This window comes from Cervus elaphus, chromosome 4 (assembly GCF_910594005.1).
Source record: "Cervus elaphus chromosome 4, mCerEla1.1, whole genome shotgun sequence".
In the NCBI taxonomy this organism is placed as follows: Eukaryota; Metazoa; Chordata; class Mammalia; order Artiodactyla; family Cervidae; genus Cervus; species Cervus elaphus.
In genome coordinates this window covers 54,715,116-54,733,299 of record NC_057818.1, presented here as the reverse complement: position 1 = coordinate 54,733,299, position 18,184 = coordinate 54,715,116, and the positions used below count along the sequence as shown (strand labels likewise).

The 18,184-nt window shown below is 57.4% G+C and overlaps 2 protein-coding genes across 6 annotated transcripts; both read right to left on the bottom strand.

The window, feature by feature from the left end:
• Positions 1-2,821: 2,821 nt before the first annotated feature.
• On the bottom strand, positions 2,822-3,770 carry INAFM1 (InaF motif containing 1). Its single transcript, XM_043899615.1, has one exon. The coding sequence runs from the start codon at positions 3,606-3,608 to the stop codon at positions 3,171-3,173; it is 438 nt and encodes a 145-aa protein (XP_043755550.1). The 5' UTR covers positions 3,609-3,770; the 3' UTR covers positions 2,822-3,170.
• Positions 2,822-17,411, bottom strand: CCDC9 (coiled-coil domain containing 9). Of its 5 annotated transcripts, XR_006340617.1 has the most exons (16): positions 17,319-17,411; positions 15,555-15,628; positions 15,324-15,428; positions 13,454-13,555; positions 13,022-13,270; positions 11,271-11,354; positions 11,000-11,173; positions 10,275-10,456; positions 8,048-8,094; positions 7,794-7,926; positions 7,253-7,343; positions 6,746-7,160; positions 6,321-6,413; positions 5,249-5,298; positions 3,929-4,683; positions 2,822-3,421 (listed from the first exon to the last, which is right to left on the bottom strand). XR_006340617.1 is itself a non-coding variant. In XM_043899611.1 (15 exons), exons 2-15 carry the CDS (start codon positions 15,555-15,557, stop codon positions 4,666-4,668), a joined length of 1,746 nt encoding a protein of 581 aa, XP_043755546.1. In that variant the 5' UTR covers positions 15,558-15,628; positions 16,730-16,867; the 3' UTR covers positions 4,357-4,665. The 5 variants fall into 5 exon arrangements, 4 of the variants coding, with proteins under 4 accessions (XP_043755546.1, XP_043755545.1, XP_043755549.1 ...); XM_043899611.1 differs by lacking the exons at positions 2,822-3,421; positions 17,319-17,411 and adding an exon at positions 16,730-16,867 and having other exon boundaries at positions 4,357-4,683; XM_043899610.1 differs by lacking the exons at positions 2,822-3,421; positions 17,319-17,411 and adding an exon at positions 16,408-16,529 and having other exon boundaries at positions 4,357-4,683.
• Positions 17,412-18,184: the final 773 nt, after the last annotated feature.

The window sequence follows — 18,184 nt, the reverse complement described above, 5'->3', positions numbered from 1 at the left end:
CCTTCTCTTCTTATTTTAATGTCTATTTATTCGGCTGCCTCGGGCCTTAGTTGCGGCAGGTGGGATCTTCGATCTTCGTTTGGGCATGCAGGATCTTTACTTGGGGCATGCAATCTTTTAAGAGATCGAGTTCCCCACCAGGAATCAAATCCAGGACCCCTGCATTGGGAGTGCAGAGTCTTAGCCACTGGACCACCCGGGAAGCCCCTCCCTCTCTCCTTTCACAACCGTCAGACTGATGGGTGATGGTTGCACACATTGTAACTGTACTTAATGTCCTGAATTGCACAGTTCAGACTATTCAAACAAATAGTAACTTTTATGCCATATGTATTTCATACACACACATTTTGACCACCCACAGCACCTTTCCTCTTCATCACCACCCTGATCTAGCCACCGTCGTCCTTCATCTGACTCATCGCAGTGATCTCCTTTCTGGGCTCCCAGCTTGCACCCCCACCCCCTACATTTCATTCCCCACGTGGCAGTCAGAGGGTCCCGTTAAGAGGACCTCTTAAGAGAGGTTAAGCCTCCACCTCACTAAAAGCCAAACTCCTCACCCTGGCCCATGGGGCTCTGTACAAGCTACCTCCATTCTCTTTTCTCCCACTAGCCCCCTCATTCACTCTGCTCCGACCACACTGACATCATTGCCGTTCCTTGGACAAGCCGAGCACCTCCAGCCTCAGGGCCTTTGCACTTGCTGTTCCTGATCCCTGGACCACTATTCCCCCAAGACCTGCAGGTCCTGCCCTCATTTCTCTGAGGCTTCTAGCCAGTAACCAGCAACTTCATCACTCCCTATCCCCTGATTCGTTTTCTACTTTGTGTTTATTATTACCTGACATAACACATACATAAGTTATTCATCTCTATTTCTTGTCTGTCTCCTCACCGATATACCAGCTCCATTGAGAGTATAAATGTCTCCCTATTTTGTTTCCTACTGTTTCCCCAGTGCTTAAAATAGAGCCTGGCACATGGTAAATGCTGCATAAATATTTGTTAAATGAAAGATTAAAAGATAGCGACCAAAACAGAGTCTGAGAGGAACAGGAAGAGAGAAGAGACCAAAGAGGGAGGGGGCGGGGAGGAGATAGGGGAGTGAGGGAAGCTGAACTAGGGGAGAAATGAGAAGGGGGGTTGTGTCGAGATGTTTAGGAGAGGGGACTTCCCTGCTGATCCAGTGGTTAAGACGCCACATTTCCAATGGGGGAGGGGGGAGGGTGCGTTCCATTCCTGGTCAGGGAAGATCCCACATGCCATGTGGCGCAGCCAAAAGTTTAAAAAAAAAAAAAAAGATGGAGGAGAAAAGTGAGGAAGGGAGAATAGAGAGCTGAAGCAAGAGCAACAGAGCTGAGGGAATGAGTCAGAACAGAGCAAGGGATAGAAACAGAGACATGGAGAGACATGAGACGGGGACACACACAAACACTGAGAGACAAAGAGACAAACACAGACAAAGAGAAAGAGGATAGAGGAGAAGGTGGTGAGGGAGACACAGAGAAAAGAGCGCAGGAAAGCGGGCTGGGAGAAGAGCCCTGACAGTCAGAGGGAGGGGAGCCGGTGGGAACAAGGATGGAGTCCCTCCCTCTAACTCACCATTGGCTGGTGTCCAGAGCTCTGGACTGACTGGCAATCCCGTGGGATCCAAGCTGTGGCTTTTAAAGCCCCAGGGACAGAGGAGGGTGGAGAGCGAGAACATGTCATGCTAAAGGCTTCAGATCACCAGCTTCTATAATCCTCAGAAAAACTTTATGAGATAAATACTATGATCATCTTCATTCTACAGGACCAGAGAGGTTGAGTTAGCTGCCCACAGTCACACCGTTAGTGAGAAGAAGAGCTGGGATTTGAATCTAGGTATGCTGGCCCCAAGACCAGTGCCCCTAACCACCATCTGCGCTAAGTGGAAAGGGGTGCCGGCTTCCTGAATTCCATTCATCCTGGAGACACCCTCTGGGAAGTGGTGCTGGAGGGGTAGAAGGAAGGAGGGGAGGTAAACAGATTGATGTTCCTAGCCCGGTACAGATGGACAGCTGTCCCAGTCTGAAGGAGGAGGCTCCGCTTCACCATCCTAAGAAAGTCTCCAGTTCAATGGAGGTGGTAGTCAGACAGGAAATCACTTCCTGCTTGTAGGGTCCTATACCCTGCCCAGGGCTAGACCTTAGTCGTCTGGGTAGGAAAACGGATTCAGCCACCTCTGACTCTCTTAGCAGGACTCAGGTTGCTCTGCCTTGGTTTGCAGGCAACACTGCAGACCAGAGAGGCAGTACTAAGCTTCAAAGGCAGCTGGGTGCTTTGATAACTTCCTCTGATTTTCAAAGGGTACCACCACCCTGTCCACGCTCATCTCTCAGCTCCCAGGAACAGGAATTCATGTTCTTCCAGCAGTATCTTGACTTCTCCAGGTGATTTAGCTTCCGTGCCGGACACTATAGTTATACAAATCACAATCCCCAGAAGCCCAGTTCTCGCTGTTATCACCCCAACTCTTGTCTCCTGTGCTGTTACCGGAGGCCAGCCCTTTTCTCCCCTCCAGAGGTACTTGTCCTCTGCAAGCATGCAAAAATCTGCGAAGCCCTGCACACCGTCTGACCTTCAACTACCTTGTTGCGGATAAGCGTCTTCTCCTCACCCCAACCCAGAAAATACACGATGGTGACGGAAGAAGAAAATGACCCCCCCCCCCCGGGAAGGGGAGAACGCACACAGCCCAGCCAGGGTGAGAGGCGATGCCCAGATGCCAGGAAGGGCTTGCCTTCACAAACTTGAGAGGGGGGCCCCTCTGCAGACAACACGACAAACACAGCACGAGGCAGCTGGGGCTGGAGTTTATTGCAGGTGGATAGATGCACACGGAGATTCAGGGAGGGAGGAGAGGGGCCGGCTGAGGGCTCCGTGCAGAGAACCCTACGGCGGGAGGAGCAGGAGGCAGTGACCAGTATGGGGTCTGCCTGGTGAAGGACCCGGCCTGACGGCGGAGGAGCTGCAAGGAGCGAGGACCAGAGCCGGCTCCCCTTCGCCCCCCATTCTTCAGGATGACGACTCCGCAGATGCTAGACGATGTCATGAAGAGGGAGCCAGACACCAATTCGGGACCGCCGCATCCGCGGAGGGCGCCGGGCTCTCGAAAGGTGGCGGTCCATCTTGGGTGAAAAGGAAGGTTACCCGGGTCCTCGCCCCGCCGCGGCCTCCGGCGTCTTCCCCAGCGTCTGGCGGCTCGGGCGGCGGCGGCTGGGGTCACTGTGGCGGCGGCGGCGGCGGCGGCTGCGCGGCAGCTCGAGCTGGGGTCTCGGCCCGCCAGGGGCTCCCAGGAGGCAAGAGACCGAGGCGGCGGCGGGCGCCGGGGCAGGCAGCGCACCCGCGCGGGCGCCGCACGGAGAGGACTGCGCGCTGGGCGGCGGGCCGGCTGGGGCTGCAGGGGGCCGCGTGGGAACCCAAATGAGACCGTAGTAGACAGCGAGCAGCACGGCAGCCAACGAGACGCAAAGAAAGTAGGCGCAGACCGGGGCTAGGCGCAGCCAACGGCCCCGCGGGCCCTCGCTCAGCCCTGCGCCACCCGGGCTCTCGCCGCCGCCGCCCACGCAGCTCGTGCCCCGCATCCCCGCAGCCCACTCGGCCCGGAGCCACAGCCCGCACAGGCCCCGCCCCCTCGGCCCGCCCCCTCCGGAGGACCGCCTCCGCGCTTAACTCTCCGCGTCCAATCCCGCCCCCGCCAGCGTGGCCACGGCCCCGCGTAGGCGGGCCTCCTCCGGGTTCTAACTCTCCCCCGCCCTACCACGCCCCCGCCAGCGTGGGCACGCCCCCCGAATGGGCGGGCCTCTTCCGCGCTCTAGGCCCGCCCCCTCCTCAGCCTCCCGCCAAACACTAGCAAGCTAAGGCTTAACCACAGCGTTCTCACCCCGCCCCAAGCATGCAATACCTCGCTTTTTCTCAAATGTTGGTCTCTGCCCAGCCGACTCCAACCAGGCTTCGGTGTTATGCCCCGCCCCGGAGCTAACCTCCGCTCTCTTCTTCTCTCCTCCTCCCCGCGCCCTACCCATCCCCTTTCGGAACTCAGACTTCTCCCCTGCATCTAGCTCCGCCGCTCCCTTGCCAAGCTCAGGCCTTTTAAGTCCTGTCCCAGTTGTAATTTACCTTTAGCATTCGATTCCACCGTCTTCTCCCCCTACCCTCATCTGCCTTCAATCCAGATTCCGCTTCTTTTCTCCTCCTCACTCCACTAGTTTGAGCACCCCATTCTAAACCAAGCTCTCTGCCGCTGGCTGCGCCCAACACCGGCGTTAGGGATTCCCATCTAAATACGCGCTGTGGTTCCACCTCACTTCCTAACACCTTTCCTTGTTTTTAACTCCATTACAATGCGGGCCCCAAACATCCTAACCACGCCCTTCGTTGGACGCGCCTCTTCCTTCCTTCCATATTTTGTGTCTTCAGGTCTAAACTCAGACCCCGAAGCTCCAGCTCCGCCCCACACCCCAGTCACGCCCCCTCCCCATCTCCTCCCCCACCACCCTCAATTTCTCCCTCACTAAAACCATGGGGTCCAAAGCGGGCTCCAGGGAGGATAGAGCACAGCTCGGAGATCCAGACTAAACCCCTCCTGCCGCCCCCTCCCCATCAAGGCGGGGAAGCGTCAGTCCCCTCCCAGCAGCGTCTTCAGGAATTCGGGGAGGCCTGTGGGGGGGGGGAGGGAAGATGTATCAGGGGGGTGAAGGAAGAGCGAGCCCCTTCCTCCCGCCTCTGCCGCCACGGACAAGCCCGCCAAGCACAGCAACCCAGCCTGCCCCTGCCAGAAACACAGTTCAAAGGTTAGCGGAAGCACTGCGTTTAATAGGGACCAGGCTGGCGGCCGGGGAAATCAGGTCCTTCAAGAGTCACCGGTTATTAAGCCATGCCCCAGATATAAGCTCCTGGAGGCGGAAAATGGCCCGGGGAACTGGCACCTACACCCCCATGGCCTCCGAAGGTGGGTAACTAGTGGGTGTCTCAGCCACCCTGGTGTCACTGCGCCCCCTATTTGTGAGACTGGACTATTGCCCTGGCCCCACCCGGTTCACTATCCCTGGCTCCTCCCCCCGCCCTTACATTTAACCCTCTCCTGGCTGGAGTGGCGGAAGCAGAGGGCAGAGGAGCGAGGCGGCGGAAGGTTAGTGCAGAGCGCGGAGGCCGCAGTCGGCGGGCGCGGTCAGCGGGCGGCCCCCGGTGGTGAAGCGGCCGCCACCACTTTGCAGAAACGCACCCTCTGGAAGTCGGCGATCTCTGCCGTCTCTTGGCCCTCGGGGTCTGCCTCTGCGAAGAGAACGGGCGGTCATCTGAGGGCAACAGTAACCCCGCCCCCCACCGCCGGCCCCGGGACACCCTAGCCCCGCCTCTCCACCCCACCAAGCCTGGCTGCCACCCACCCTGCGTTAAGCGGTTTACGAGTCTCAGGCTCCTTTAATCTTCGGAGAGGATCTACGCAGACACACACCCCCAACCCCGCAACAGAACCCTGTTTACAATCGAATACATAATTTGATACAGCGAGATCGCAGTCACGTGACCCAAAGACAAAGCTCTCCGGGTACCCCGACCTCAGCCCCCATCCTAACCTCTGTCCTCTCCCATCCCAGCCTCACCCCACGGACATAAGCCAACCTCTAGGAAGCCTGCCCTACAGGATCTACCTCCACTTCCCTTGCTCACCTCCTGAGTCCTAACCAGACCTTCCTTGGCTATGCCCCCAAGTCCTAATTCCTACTCCTTGGGGAGGTCGGAGGTCCACAACCCGGCTTCCGCCTGGCGGAGGTGGAGACTGGGTTCGCCTGTTGCTCCAGGTCCGCTAGACGCCAGTTTTTACCCCGATATTTTATGTATTTCTATTCTAATTTACCCCATTTACTAATTTACACCTCAAAATTGTAATCACGCCCACGGCTAGATCCATTACTCCTCCCCGGTTCTTTATTTTTGACCGATTTGTATTTCAAATCCTGCTCTAAGCTCCTCCCTATCAATTTAACCCACCCCCTTGTTTCTAGATTACATAACCCCTGGGGTAGCCCTCTACCTCCTAATCCCACCCTGGCTCCACCCCCTCACCCCCAATCGCCTCTGGGAAGTCCTCCCTGTAGCTCCACCCCCTTGACCCTGGATTCGTTCCCACCCAACAGCCTAGCCCCACCCCCTTACCCCATCCCCGGACCGGCAGCTACCCCACACCTATAATGGAGACGTATCCACTCCATTCTACTGCCCCCAAACCGTCCTCCCCTCAACCCAAGAGGAAGCGGAAGGAAGGCCACCTCCACCACCCCAGCCACTCCCCCAACCTGGAGCTGCCTCAGACCCCTCCTCTTCAGCTTTCTGGGTTCCTGGGGCGCTGGGCCCACTCTCCAAGGAGGCAGGGGCTGGCTGGTCACCTCCTGGGGAAGGGGGAGGCCCAGTCAAGCCCATTCTCCTCCAAATACCTTCCCCCCCCCACCCCCAAGACAGAAGGCTCTGAGGGAGTGAGAGGAGGTTTAAGGACACACGTGGGAAGTGTCATTTGAGGAAGTGATCTCTTTATTGGGGAGGGCGCTCTGAATGGCTCAGGGCAGGGCAGGATCTGGGGGTGGGCCTTCTAGAGACAGGCATGGACCGTCCTCCCTAGCCACCAGGGCACAGATGGTCCCTGGGTCCTGAGGGGCCCCCATGCACCCCTTGAGCACACACACAAGCAGCCAGCTTCATGCATTTTCAAACGGCCAGGCCTCACCCGGAGAGACAGCATCTGCTGGGTGGGCAGTCCGGGGAGAATTCAGCTCCATCTCTTCACCCCAGTCGGACACAGGCTGATGGCCCCCGGGGGGCGAGAAGGGGCTGGAAGGCGTGGCAGGGGCCTGGGGGAGCGGCAGGGGCTCTTCCGGCCTGGCGGGCTCTTTGTCACCGTGTTCCCTGGTGGGGCTCCCGCTGGGCTCAGCCTCCTCGGGTTGGTGATCTCCAGCTGGCTCTTCTTCCTCATCATCAGCCCCCTCTTCTTCCTCTATCTCCTCATCATCCTCACTCACGTCTTCCCACTCCTCATCCTCCCCATCATCCCCCTCATCCAAGCCCTCCTCGCCCTCATCGCCTTCGCCCTCCTCGCCCTCATCCTCAGGAGGCCGATGGGCAGGGGCCGGGGTCTCAGGCAGCTGTGAGGAACACAAGGCAGGTCAGGGATAGGCTGCATGCCCCAAGCACCCCCACGCCGTGCTGCCTGCCAGGAGCGGACAGCCTGCCCTACCTGCGTGGGCGCCTCCTTGGGGGGAGCAGGTTGCGGGGGCTCGGGAGCTGCGGACACGGCCTCCTTCGTCTCCCAGCGGTCATCGTGGTCACTGGAGGGGACAGAGGAAAGGAATAAAGCCCAGATGGACAGGAGGAAGGGGCTTCCCACCTCAGGCTCCTCCCCAGACACAGAGCTGCAAAATTCAACAGGTGGAGAGAGCGGGTCTTCGGGATTTCCAGACAAGGAGCCGGCAGGCTAGAGCACCAAGGAGGAAACAGGGCATGTGTCCCGGGTGTCGGAGGTGGCCAGGTAGAGAGGGGCCAGGTGGGCAGAAGAGATGGGTGGGAGGGGTGGAGGGGACAGATGAGGGTAAAGCAACAGCCAGGCCCCAACACCCCCAAAACCAAGTGCCTGACCCACAGGGAGACAAGTGCCTGAGAGACAGATAGGGAAAGAAAGGACAGAAACATCCCCCAAACACACAAGCCAGAAAACCACCAGGGGTAAAGCCACACAGTCCCGCTGGGCTGTGAACGTGCAAGGGGAAGGGGGCCCCCACCTATAGGCACGGGAGGCTGCCTTAGGCTGGGGTCGGCTGCTCTTCTTCTTTCTGCGGCTGACCTCAGTTCTGTGCTGGGACAGGAACTCCCTGAAAGTGGGTGGCTTGGGGGGCCGGGCCCAAGCCTGGTCATCTGCAACAAAACCCAGGGGAAGTCGGGGGTGGAGGACACGGTACAAGCCACCCCTATCCCACCCTGCCCCAATACCCCGTCCCAGCCAGCTGCCTCACCCCACCCAAGAACTCCCACTCACCATAGCGGTGGGATGGTTCTAGGGCCACAGCTGGGCCATCCTTGAACCTGGGGAGAGAGAAAGGGGTGAGCAGGCAGCTGGTGGCATAGAGAGAACAGGTAGGGCGGGAAGAGTCGTCGGGGGAGGTGTGGGCCACAGTTAGAAATCAAGATCACAGATGGCAAGGTCCTCAACCCGAATGGGGGAGTGTCAGTGATTAAAGCACAGGGTCAGGTGAAAGACAAGAGGCAAATGTGACACGGCGGTACAAACGCAGAAAGAAAATGATCAGTGTTTGACAGCAATTCCCCACCTCAGCAAAATGTGAGTACAACACCCCCAGCTTCCTGTCCAGCCGCATCTCCCACCACTCTCTCTCACCTCCCGAGCTTAGCAAGTTCTCCTACCAGATAAGAGTTCCTGCCTCATGGCCTTTGCACGTGCTACTCCTGGGGCTTGCTTTCTCCGATCTCTCCGGGGCCCGCTCCATTACCTCCTTCAGGCCTCAACTCAGAGGCCTTCCTAAACTTTCCAATCACGTATTATTACATACATTGTGTTGCATGCTAAGTTGCTTCAGTCATGTCCAACTCTGTGACCCTATAGACTGTAGCCCACCAGGCTTCTCTGTCCATGGGATTCTCCAGGCAAGAATACTGGAGTGGGTTGCCATGCCCTCCTCCAAGGGATCTTCCTGACCCAGGGACTGAATCTTCATCTCTTACGTCTCCTGCATTGACAGGCGGGTTCTTTACCACTAGCCGCCTGGGAAGCCCAATTACATACATTATTTAGGTCTAAAACAGTAGCCTCCAACCCTCTCCACACTCTGCTTCATTATTCTTCAGCGTCTGACATTAGCTCTATTCACTGCACAATCTGCTCTATTCAATGCAAACGTGAGACTTGCTGCAGGCTGCTGTGGGGACGAAAGAGGAAAATAATTACTTTCTCAGTCTTAAGCCTAAGAACATCTCCGCAAAAGCTCACCTGCCTCCCCCCTTAGAAAGATCAGCTACAGTATCTGTGCAAAATGTTTCTCATGCTGGCAAAGGCTTAGCTCACAATCCAAAAATAAATGCTCCGACCTCCAGGCACACAGACAAGATCCTCTTTCTTTAGCCAGCGCTGTGGCAAAGGATAGAGGATGATGTAAAAACGACAGCTGTCCATCTTAAGACTCCTGTTCAGCAGCTCTTCCAGAATCTTCTCCACCTTTGCTATGGCAGTTAGCCCTCCTGTGGATGATGCCTTCGCTTTAAGTTTGACTAATGGGATGTTTCTGGGACCCAAAAGGCGACAGAGTCAGACCTGAGAAGAATAATGCCACAGGGATAAGGTGCTTGGGTAGGTGGCGGACACAGGTTAGAGGGATGAAGGGTGGATGCCAAGGGGTCATCGCTGTAATTCTTCATGCCCTCCTTGCATGAGAACTCACATCCGCACCCTTGGCCACAGAGCCGCTGCAGTACTACCCACAAGAGTGGGCAGAGTTTAACTTCCTGCCGCAGCAAGGTGGGGTCTGCTGGCTAACAGAATGAGAATGTGTGTCACTGTCCCTCCTGCACATCTGCCAACACTATGGCCAGTGCTTCCTCCAGTAGCCCCTTCCCTCAGCGCAAACCCCAGAATGCACACATACCGGGTGGAAGTGAGTTCAACCCCAGCGGGACCCACAGCTTCCAGTCCAACCTGGATCAGCCCAAGTTAGAAGACCCGTAAACACGAGAGAAAGAAATGTTTCTGGACCTCCCTGGCCATCCAGTGGTTAAGAATCCACCTTCCAGGGCAGAGGATTTGGGTTCAATCCCTGGTCGGGCAACTAAGATTAGGATCTACAAGCCTTGGAGCAACTAAGCCTGCACGCCACAAGAACTGAGCCCAGGCACCCTGGAGCCTGCGGGTCACAATGAAGAGTCCGCACACCGTAACCAAGTCCCGACGCAGCCAATACATAAATAAATAAATGGTTGTAAAAAAAGTATGGCTGAGGCCTTTTGCTGATCACCTGAAATTACCACATTTGTTGTTATACTGGCTATACCCCAATACAAAATGCTTTTGTTGTTTAAAAAAAAAAGGAAAAAGAAACGCTTTTCTGTGCCCCTGAGACTTGGTGGTGGTTATGCAGTGTTACCTAGCTCCTGCTAACCGATACACAGGATGAGAAACCCGAGAGAGGCCAAGGAGTCAGAAGTCAGAGCCAAGGTCGAGGAGCCCCACAGGGGCGGGCAGGGCGGAGACTCACATGCCATCAGTCTTCTCAGCATCCCACTCCCGCCGCCACTGGCCCGTGGGCTTGCGGTGCCTCTGCAGACGCTCCTGGTCAATCTTCTCCCGCTCCTGCTTCCAGCGCAGGTACTCGGACCGCTCTCGGCCCGTCATGGAGAGCGTCATGTCCCCGGTGCCGCCCAGGCCGGCCCGGCGGCCCTGCCCCCAACAGATGGGCAATCAGGGCTCCGCCCACCTCTCTCCCCGCTGCACCCCCTCCCTGAGGCCTCCAAAGCTCCTAGGCAGAGCCCCTGGCTCAAGGTCACAGGAGGAGGTGACAGGGTGGAGACGAAAGCCGTATCTGCTCACATGCCACCTCAGAGAGGCCACCCCAGACCTTTCTCTATTCTCCTTCCCCTCACCTGGCTGGGCTGCAGCCATCTTCCCAACATTCAGCATTATCTGACATCTTATTACATGGCCACTGATTTAGCCCCACCACCTAAAACAGCAGCTAGCCCCGGGCAGGTACCCAGTAAACATCAGTAACGTTAGTAAGGAGGAAAGTCACACCCACATACATCATAAAGCTACAAACAGAAAGCAGTATGGCTCTGGCGCAAACAGCAACTGGAGGGAAGCCTGAGCGGTAGAGCTGCAGCCTCTCCCTGCTCCGTGCCCGGCGCTCGACACACATCCCTCCCCGCGGAACCCAGAGACTGGCCGCTGGGCGGTAGTCGTGGCCAGGCCGCCCGCACCCACCTGCCGCTCCTGCTCAAGGCCGTAGCGCACCCGCTCGAAGTCAGGGCCCCCCCAGTTGCGCCCGTGCCGGCGGCTGCCTTCCCGGCGGTCCCGCTCAGGCTCCTCTAGGGGCCCACTGCGTCGCCGGGGATCGTCCAGGAAGTTCCGCACTGGGTTGGGCTCCAACACACCTTCCTGCGGGCATGTGGAGTTAGTTGCGGGTGGGGGTGTTGGAGCACTCCCCCGACCCGGCGGCTCCGCCCCGCCGCCAGGGGGCACCCGTGGCACTGACCCGCTGGTTGCGCTCATACTCTGCAATCTTCTCCATCTCCTCGTTCATCTTCTCAATGTTCTGCTTCCGCCGCTCCTCCCACTCCTTGTTGCGGGGAGGAGAGGAGAGAGAGAGAGAGAGACAGAGCCTCAGAAAGAGCCACTCAATCCGAGCGTTTGTCACCATCTAAGGCTCTCTCCTTAGACCTGTTATGCAAGGCAGCCTCTGGCTGGCACCTGGACACTGGCTCTCTGCACGTCCTGTCAACAGTTAACCAGTAAGCGGAGCTCCACGTGCCTAGACTTTTTCTGCATTATAGTGTATGATAAACACCCAATTTCCTTCTAGGGTCTGGAATCTGGCTGTGTACTGTAGGCAGAGGGGACCTATGTGACCTGCCTCGGATAAGAAGCCTGGGCACTAGCTCTCTAACGAGTCCCCAGTAGATGAACTTTGACATATGTTGTCAATGAAGAACAATTAAGTGCAGCCTACGTGTCTCTGGGCTTCCCTGGTAGCTCAGTGGTGAAGAATCCGCCTATCAATACAGGAGACACAGGTTTGATCCCTGGGTGGGGAAGATCCCCTGGAGTAGGAAATGGCAACCCACTCCAGTATTCTTGCCTGGAAAATCCCATGGACAGAGGAGCCTGGCCGGCTACAGCCCACGGGGATGCAGAGTCGGACACATCTTAGTGACTAAACAACAATTTGTGTCTCCACTGGACATGGACTCTAGAAAGCTAGCGCCTGGTATCCTCCAGGCTCTGGCTCATGGGCCCTGTCCCTTTACTGATTTTGCTCTGTACTCTTTCCCTGTAATAAATCTCAGTTGTTAATCCTTCTGGCAAAATGCTGAGCCTGGGAGAGGGGTTGGGGACCCCTGCGATGGCTGCCACAGTAAAAACTTGACAGATGGCCAGGTGACCCCCACGATTCATTCTCCTCCCTTTCCTAGGTAACAATATCCCCCCCCCCCCCCGCCCCCGGGTGACAGAATTTTAGATGAGCAGGTGCCCAAGATGCTGGGAACATTTGCATTTCCAAGACTCAGCATACGAGAGAGAAATAAACTTCCATTTGATTAATGCCATGGCACTTTGGGTTCTTTCTAAACATCCTTAATAAGAAACATACATTGAGCGCTTAATCTGAGGGTTTCTATGCCTGATGTCACACGATGCTTATGAAAACCCTGATTTTCATTCCCGTTTAAGAGTGAGAACCTGGAATCTCCTAGAGGGAAAGTGAACTGCCCAAGGACAGGGAACTCATAGAAAGTTGTCCCCTAAGCCACCAGGCTGGGCAACTTTCCCACTCTGCTAATCTGTGTCGTGGGGTGCTGAGATCAGCTACGGTAAGAACCTCACCACTCCCTACCAACTAATTCAGGCAATGACAGAGAGCGAGAACATGTGCACACGCGCACACTAATGACGAAAGCACGGGCGCATGCGCACTGGGCAGACCCGACCAGATAGCACCAGAAAGAGACAAAGGGAAGGGCAGGCAGATGCCACAAGCACCCAACAGAGCGCAAAACAGGAGTCAGAGAGAGAGACAGGGAGAGCACCCACAGCGCTGATCTGGGGGAGAGAGGAAGAAAGGGAAGGGGTGAAAAAGAGCCGGAGCGAGGGTCCAAAAAAGAGAGAGACAGTGAAAGACGGATGAAGGAGAAAATCCATTTGAGAGCAGAAACAGAAAGAGCAACAGGACAACATTGAGCCTCCCAACGGACTTCAGGCAGACTTCAGCCCCCTCTCGGCTCCTACCTTGGATTTGCGGTCAGCAGTCGAGGCATCGCCACCTCCAGAGAGATGAGGGGACCCCCTGCCCCGACCCCTCCGGCCGCGGCCCCCAGCACCTCCCCGAGGCTGCTCCCTGGGACTGTCTTCCCAGCTGCGGGATGTCCGGCCCATGCCTGCCCGGCCTCCGTGCTGAGGAGGGATCCGGCCTCCCTTGCTGACCCCTGAAGGCCGAGGGGTCCCTGGAGACCTCCGGGAGGGACCCAGGTTCCTCTCCTGGAAAGGGGAGAGGGGGGGAAAGGACAGTCACTGAGGCAGGAAGACCAGGACACCCCAGGCCCAGACGGTGGCTGCCAGGATGGAGGCCCCCATAGGCCTGGGGCAGCTGAGAAAGCTCTTAGGTCTCAACTCTCACCCCCTCCCAGTCCTCATGAGTTCCCACCCTGGAGTGGAGCTCACCATTTCCACCGCCACATTCTCCTTCTCAACTGAGCGGCCCTTCCGGGGAGCTGTCACTGCTACTCCCTCCAGTTCAGCTTTTTTCCGGTCCTCCTCAATCTCCTAGGAGATCAGAGATAGCGGGTATCAGGGGTCCTGTGTACCAGCCAGATTTCGACAGTCCCCTGAATATCTCCAAGTCTGCCCCAGCGCAGACCTCTGTCTGGAGCTCTACACAAGAAAGCTGGTCACTTCTTCCCTCTAACCGCCCCAGGCTGTTCCCCTGCTCAGACCCTCTGAGCCAGAGTCAAAGGCTCCCCCATAGCCAATGGGGCTCCACAGGGTGTGGTCTCATTACCATCTCATCCTCATCTCCCACTCCTCTCCTCTCCCTCACTGTGATCCTCGCACTGTGCCTGGAACATAGCAGGTTCAAACCTGCCTTAGGGCCTTTGCACCTGCTGTTCCCTCTGCCAGGAATGCCCCTCCTCCATACAGTCTCCAGTCCCTCACCTCCTGCAGGTCTCTGCTCAAAAGTTCCCTTCTCAGGAAGGCCTTCCCTGACCAGCTCACCTGCCATTCTCCACACGCCCCCACCCCGCCACCCCACCCCCTTCACAACATGACATTATGTCTATTTTGCTTCTTATCTGGCTCCTCCCCATAACAGAATCTACTCCACGTCACGGATATCTGTCTGTTTTGTTCACTGATGTATACCCCAAACCTGGAACACTGCCTGGCACACAACAGAGGCTCAATATCCTTTTTTTTTTTTTTTAAGTGAATGAATGCATGAAGAATGAATAAATGAAACCTACTCCTCCTCCTATCTCAGGGACAGCCCCACCACCTACTCTGTCACCTGTGACGGGCACCTGGGCCTCATCCTGGACCCTCTCCTCACCTCCTGCCACCGCCCATCCGTCACTGAGTCCCTCCCAACAGCCCTGCCCCAGGCCAAGCACCTCCTCTCCATACACCCCCCCCCACCCCTCACCCCCCGCCAAAGTCCCTGCCCCAGTTTCCTCCTTGTCTCGAGTGTCCTCTCCTCCCATCTACCACCACAGAGCAACCAAAGGAGTCTTCCTACATATCTATTCTGACCTGGCCCCACTTCCACTCAAAGCCCTCGATGGCTCCCCAGTGTCCTTAGGAAAAAGTCCAAACTCGTAGCCTTATGGCCTTCTGGGCCCTGCGTGGCCGGTCCCCAGCTGGTCTCTCCAGGTCAATATCCTCCAACTGACCCTCCAACTTTAAGCCCCAAGTTTTCACACAGACTGTCCCCTGTGTGTGATGTGTGTTCTGCTCTCCTTTTCGACTAGCTGGGACTTCCCTGGTGGTCTAATGGTTAGGACTCCATGCTCCGCTTCCATGGGCCTGGGTTAAGTCCCTAGTCTGGAAACTAAGACCCCCCACAAGACATGCTGTGTAGCCAAAAAATAAAAGACTGGCTAACATCTACTCACCTTTCGGGTCTCAGAATCCCCTTATCCAGGAAGTCCTCCTTAATATCCCCCAGGCTGGGTGAAGAGCCCCACCTGGGCTCTCACAGAACCCTTCCCTCCTCCATCCCAGCGTGGCTCACTCTGGCTCATCACAGACTGAAGCCATGGCTGGGCCCCTACTGGCCTGTGAGGCCCGGAAAGGCAGACCCGGGGCCCCTCCATCCCCGCTGCCGCCACAGTGCCACTGAGCAATGGGCCCTGGTGAATATTTGTGAACGAACAAACGAATGATGGAATGAAAGGAGGAATCCCAGGCTAAGCCCCTCAGCTTTTACCCTGACAGTGATGAGGAGTCATGAAAAGGTTTTAAGGAAGGGAGAGGTGAGGGAAACTCACTGCGGGGAGGAGAGGGGATGGGGTCTCCCAGGGCGGGGCTAGGGCACCTGGTAGCGCCGGATGAGGGCCTCATTCTTCCGCCGAAGAGCCTCGATCCTCTTGTCCAACTCAGCATCCTTCTCCTCCTTCGATTTCAGATCCAGTGTGGCTGACTGAGAGGGCGGGCAGATAAGAGGCTGAAAACCTTCACCCGCCCCAGGGTCTGCGAGTCGGGAACCTCTTCTCCCAAGCCCCCTGCCCCAAGGCTCAGGTCTCAGAGACCCTACTTTTCTTCTCACCATTCCACTGGCAGGGTGGGCCCTGGGTCCCAGCAAACCTCCCCTGCAGAATCTGGACACAGCACTGGGGGCTCCTGAGGGCAGAGAGAACAAAAGGACTAAGGTCAATGGCTCAGTCTCTTCCTCTCCCAGACTGGGGGCTCCTCAAATGCACACACACACCCTTCACTCCAAGAGAACTGTTGCCCTCACACACACACAAACCCCCTTCACTCCAAGGAACACACACACACACACACACCCTCTTCACTCCAAGGGACACACACACACCCTTCATTCCAAGGGAAACACACCCTTCATTCCAAGGGAAACACACACACACACACCCTTCACTCCAAGGGAATTCTCGCCCTCACTCCCAGCCCCTCTTCTTGAAGCCCCTCTTCTAGCCCACCCCTTACCAGGAAAAGTTTAGACTCAGTCCTCTCCAGAAGGTTTTGGACCCATCCATTTCCTATGTAAACAATGTAGTCACACAAACCCTGGGAAAGTCCTGGGCCTGCCCCACCCTTAGGGAAACATCCCACACTGCTCCCTTCAAAACGAAAATCCTAGTTCAGTCTCCACACCTCTGTGTTGGAAGTTTAAAACCCAGGCCTCTACCCCAAGAGAGCCTTAGGAAGAGCCTCTCCCACGACCTGCCGCAAGAAAGCCTGACTCGCTGTGCCCAACCTGGTGCTGCTCACATCCCGCTTAACAGTCTACACCTGACTCTTCCCCAGGAACTTCAGCGACGTGTTATAACCCTACATTCAAAAATTAGTCGGACCCCCATTCCTATTCGCTGCCCCTACCCTCAAGGATATTAAAGCCCCGCCCCCCCAGCACCCCCCAGAAGATTCCTCCAACAGACCCAGGACCTCCTGGCGAGGCTTCCCGGGTCTGGTTCGGCCTCCCGGGTGAATACCCTCCCCGCCCAGGCGCAGACAAAACTGCCCCGCCCCCACGCGGCTTTCTAGGGAAAAGTTTCAGTCTTCACCCGGTCCCGAACGCCACAGCCCCGCCCCGAAGACAGGCAAACTTTCCGGCCCCGCCTTTCCCGCCAAACCTCCGACCCCGCCCACATACGCGTCACTAATCCCACCCCCTTCCGGCGTCCGACCGCCCCGGCCAACTTCCTGACCCCGCCCACAGGAGCCCCAGGCAGCAGTGTAAACCGGCCCCCTCCTCCTCACCTTCTGGCACCGGTCCCGCCCCCGGCTCGCCAGCCCACACTCTGGCCCCGCCTCCGATTTGCTAAGCCCAGCCTCTGGTCACGCCCCCTGGCTCCGCCCCCGTCACGTCAGTATCTGGCCCCGTCCCCGGCGCCCCTAAATTCTGGCTCAGCGGCCCGGTTCCTGAGAAACTTTTTGGCTCCGCCCTACCGGCGCTTGGCCCCGCCCTCACCCTCGGGTCAGCCCCTGGCCCCGCCCCTGATTTCCTGGACCCACTTCCAGGACACGCGAAACTTTCCGGCCCCGCCCCTAGTCCGCCGGGTACTATTTGGCCCCGCCCCCAGCATAACTTTTTTCGGGCCCGCCCCAGCTGCCCACCAAAGCTCCGGACGCGTCCGGAGCCCGGCCCACCCAGGCCCTGCCCCGCCGACGGCCCGCCCCCTCAGCACCCTTCTAGCTTCCCATGTGGGCGTCCAGTCCCCGCCCCCCGCGGAGTACTCTGACCCCGCCCCCGCGGGCGGCGGGCTACCCGCCAGCGCCCGCTCCTCCCCACGTGGGGCGTCAGGCCCCGCCCTCTCCGGGCGCGCTCCCGGCCCCCTCCCCCGGTCACCTGTCCCGGAGACCCCGCGGCGTCCGCGACTCCGGCTCCGTCGGCCTCCGCGTCTGCAGCTCCCGGGCCACGCGCGTCACTTCCTGCCTGCACCACGTGAAGAGGGGAACTAAAGCGGGTTACTTCCGGCTTTGCAGGCTTGTTTCCGGGAGCCTTAAAGGCGCGGCGCTCCCCACCCCAACACCCCGTCCACCCACCCCTCTCCCCGGGTGGAGGCGGGAGTGGGTTGAGCAAGTGCACAGTGTGTTCTGCAAGCTTGTTCTACTGTCTTCTAGCTGAATGACCTCCTTCCAGAGAAAGGAAACACCATCCTTTTTCTGGCCTCTACTTGCGTCTCCTCTTTCTTGGTTCCTATAAGTAGGTGCCAGGCGCTGGACTGACTCCTCGAAGCCTGACCTGCCAGCTTATGCTGGGGAGTGGGCTGGGGTTCCCCCACCCTCCTGCCAGTGAAACCTTACAGTTAATTATAGGAGCTCACAGTTTTCAACGGAAAGAATCTCTTCTTCATCCTCTGAATCAGCATTGAGTGCCAGCTCTGTACTGGGGGGATAGGGAAGTGGGGATTAAGGTGATAGAACAAGGCAGACCCCATCCCTGGACTCATGAGGGAAGGCACAAGTACATGTGAAATGACACAAAACAGAACTGTGGGGGATGTCTTAAGAGTGAGACGAGGATAGCGTGAGAGGGGGTGGCTACAGGCAGGGGACACAGCCTGTGCAAAGGCCCTGTGGTGAGTGAACTTGGTGCATTCTAGGGAACTGGAAGATGCTCAGAGGAGGATCTTCAGGGTTTGGCTACAGAGTCAAGAGGGTTACAAACATTAAACAAAGCTTAGACATAATTTACCTATTGCTACAAGTGAT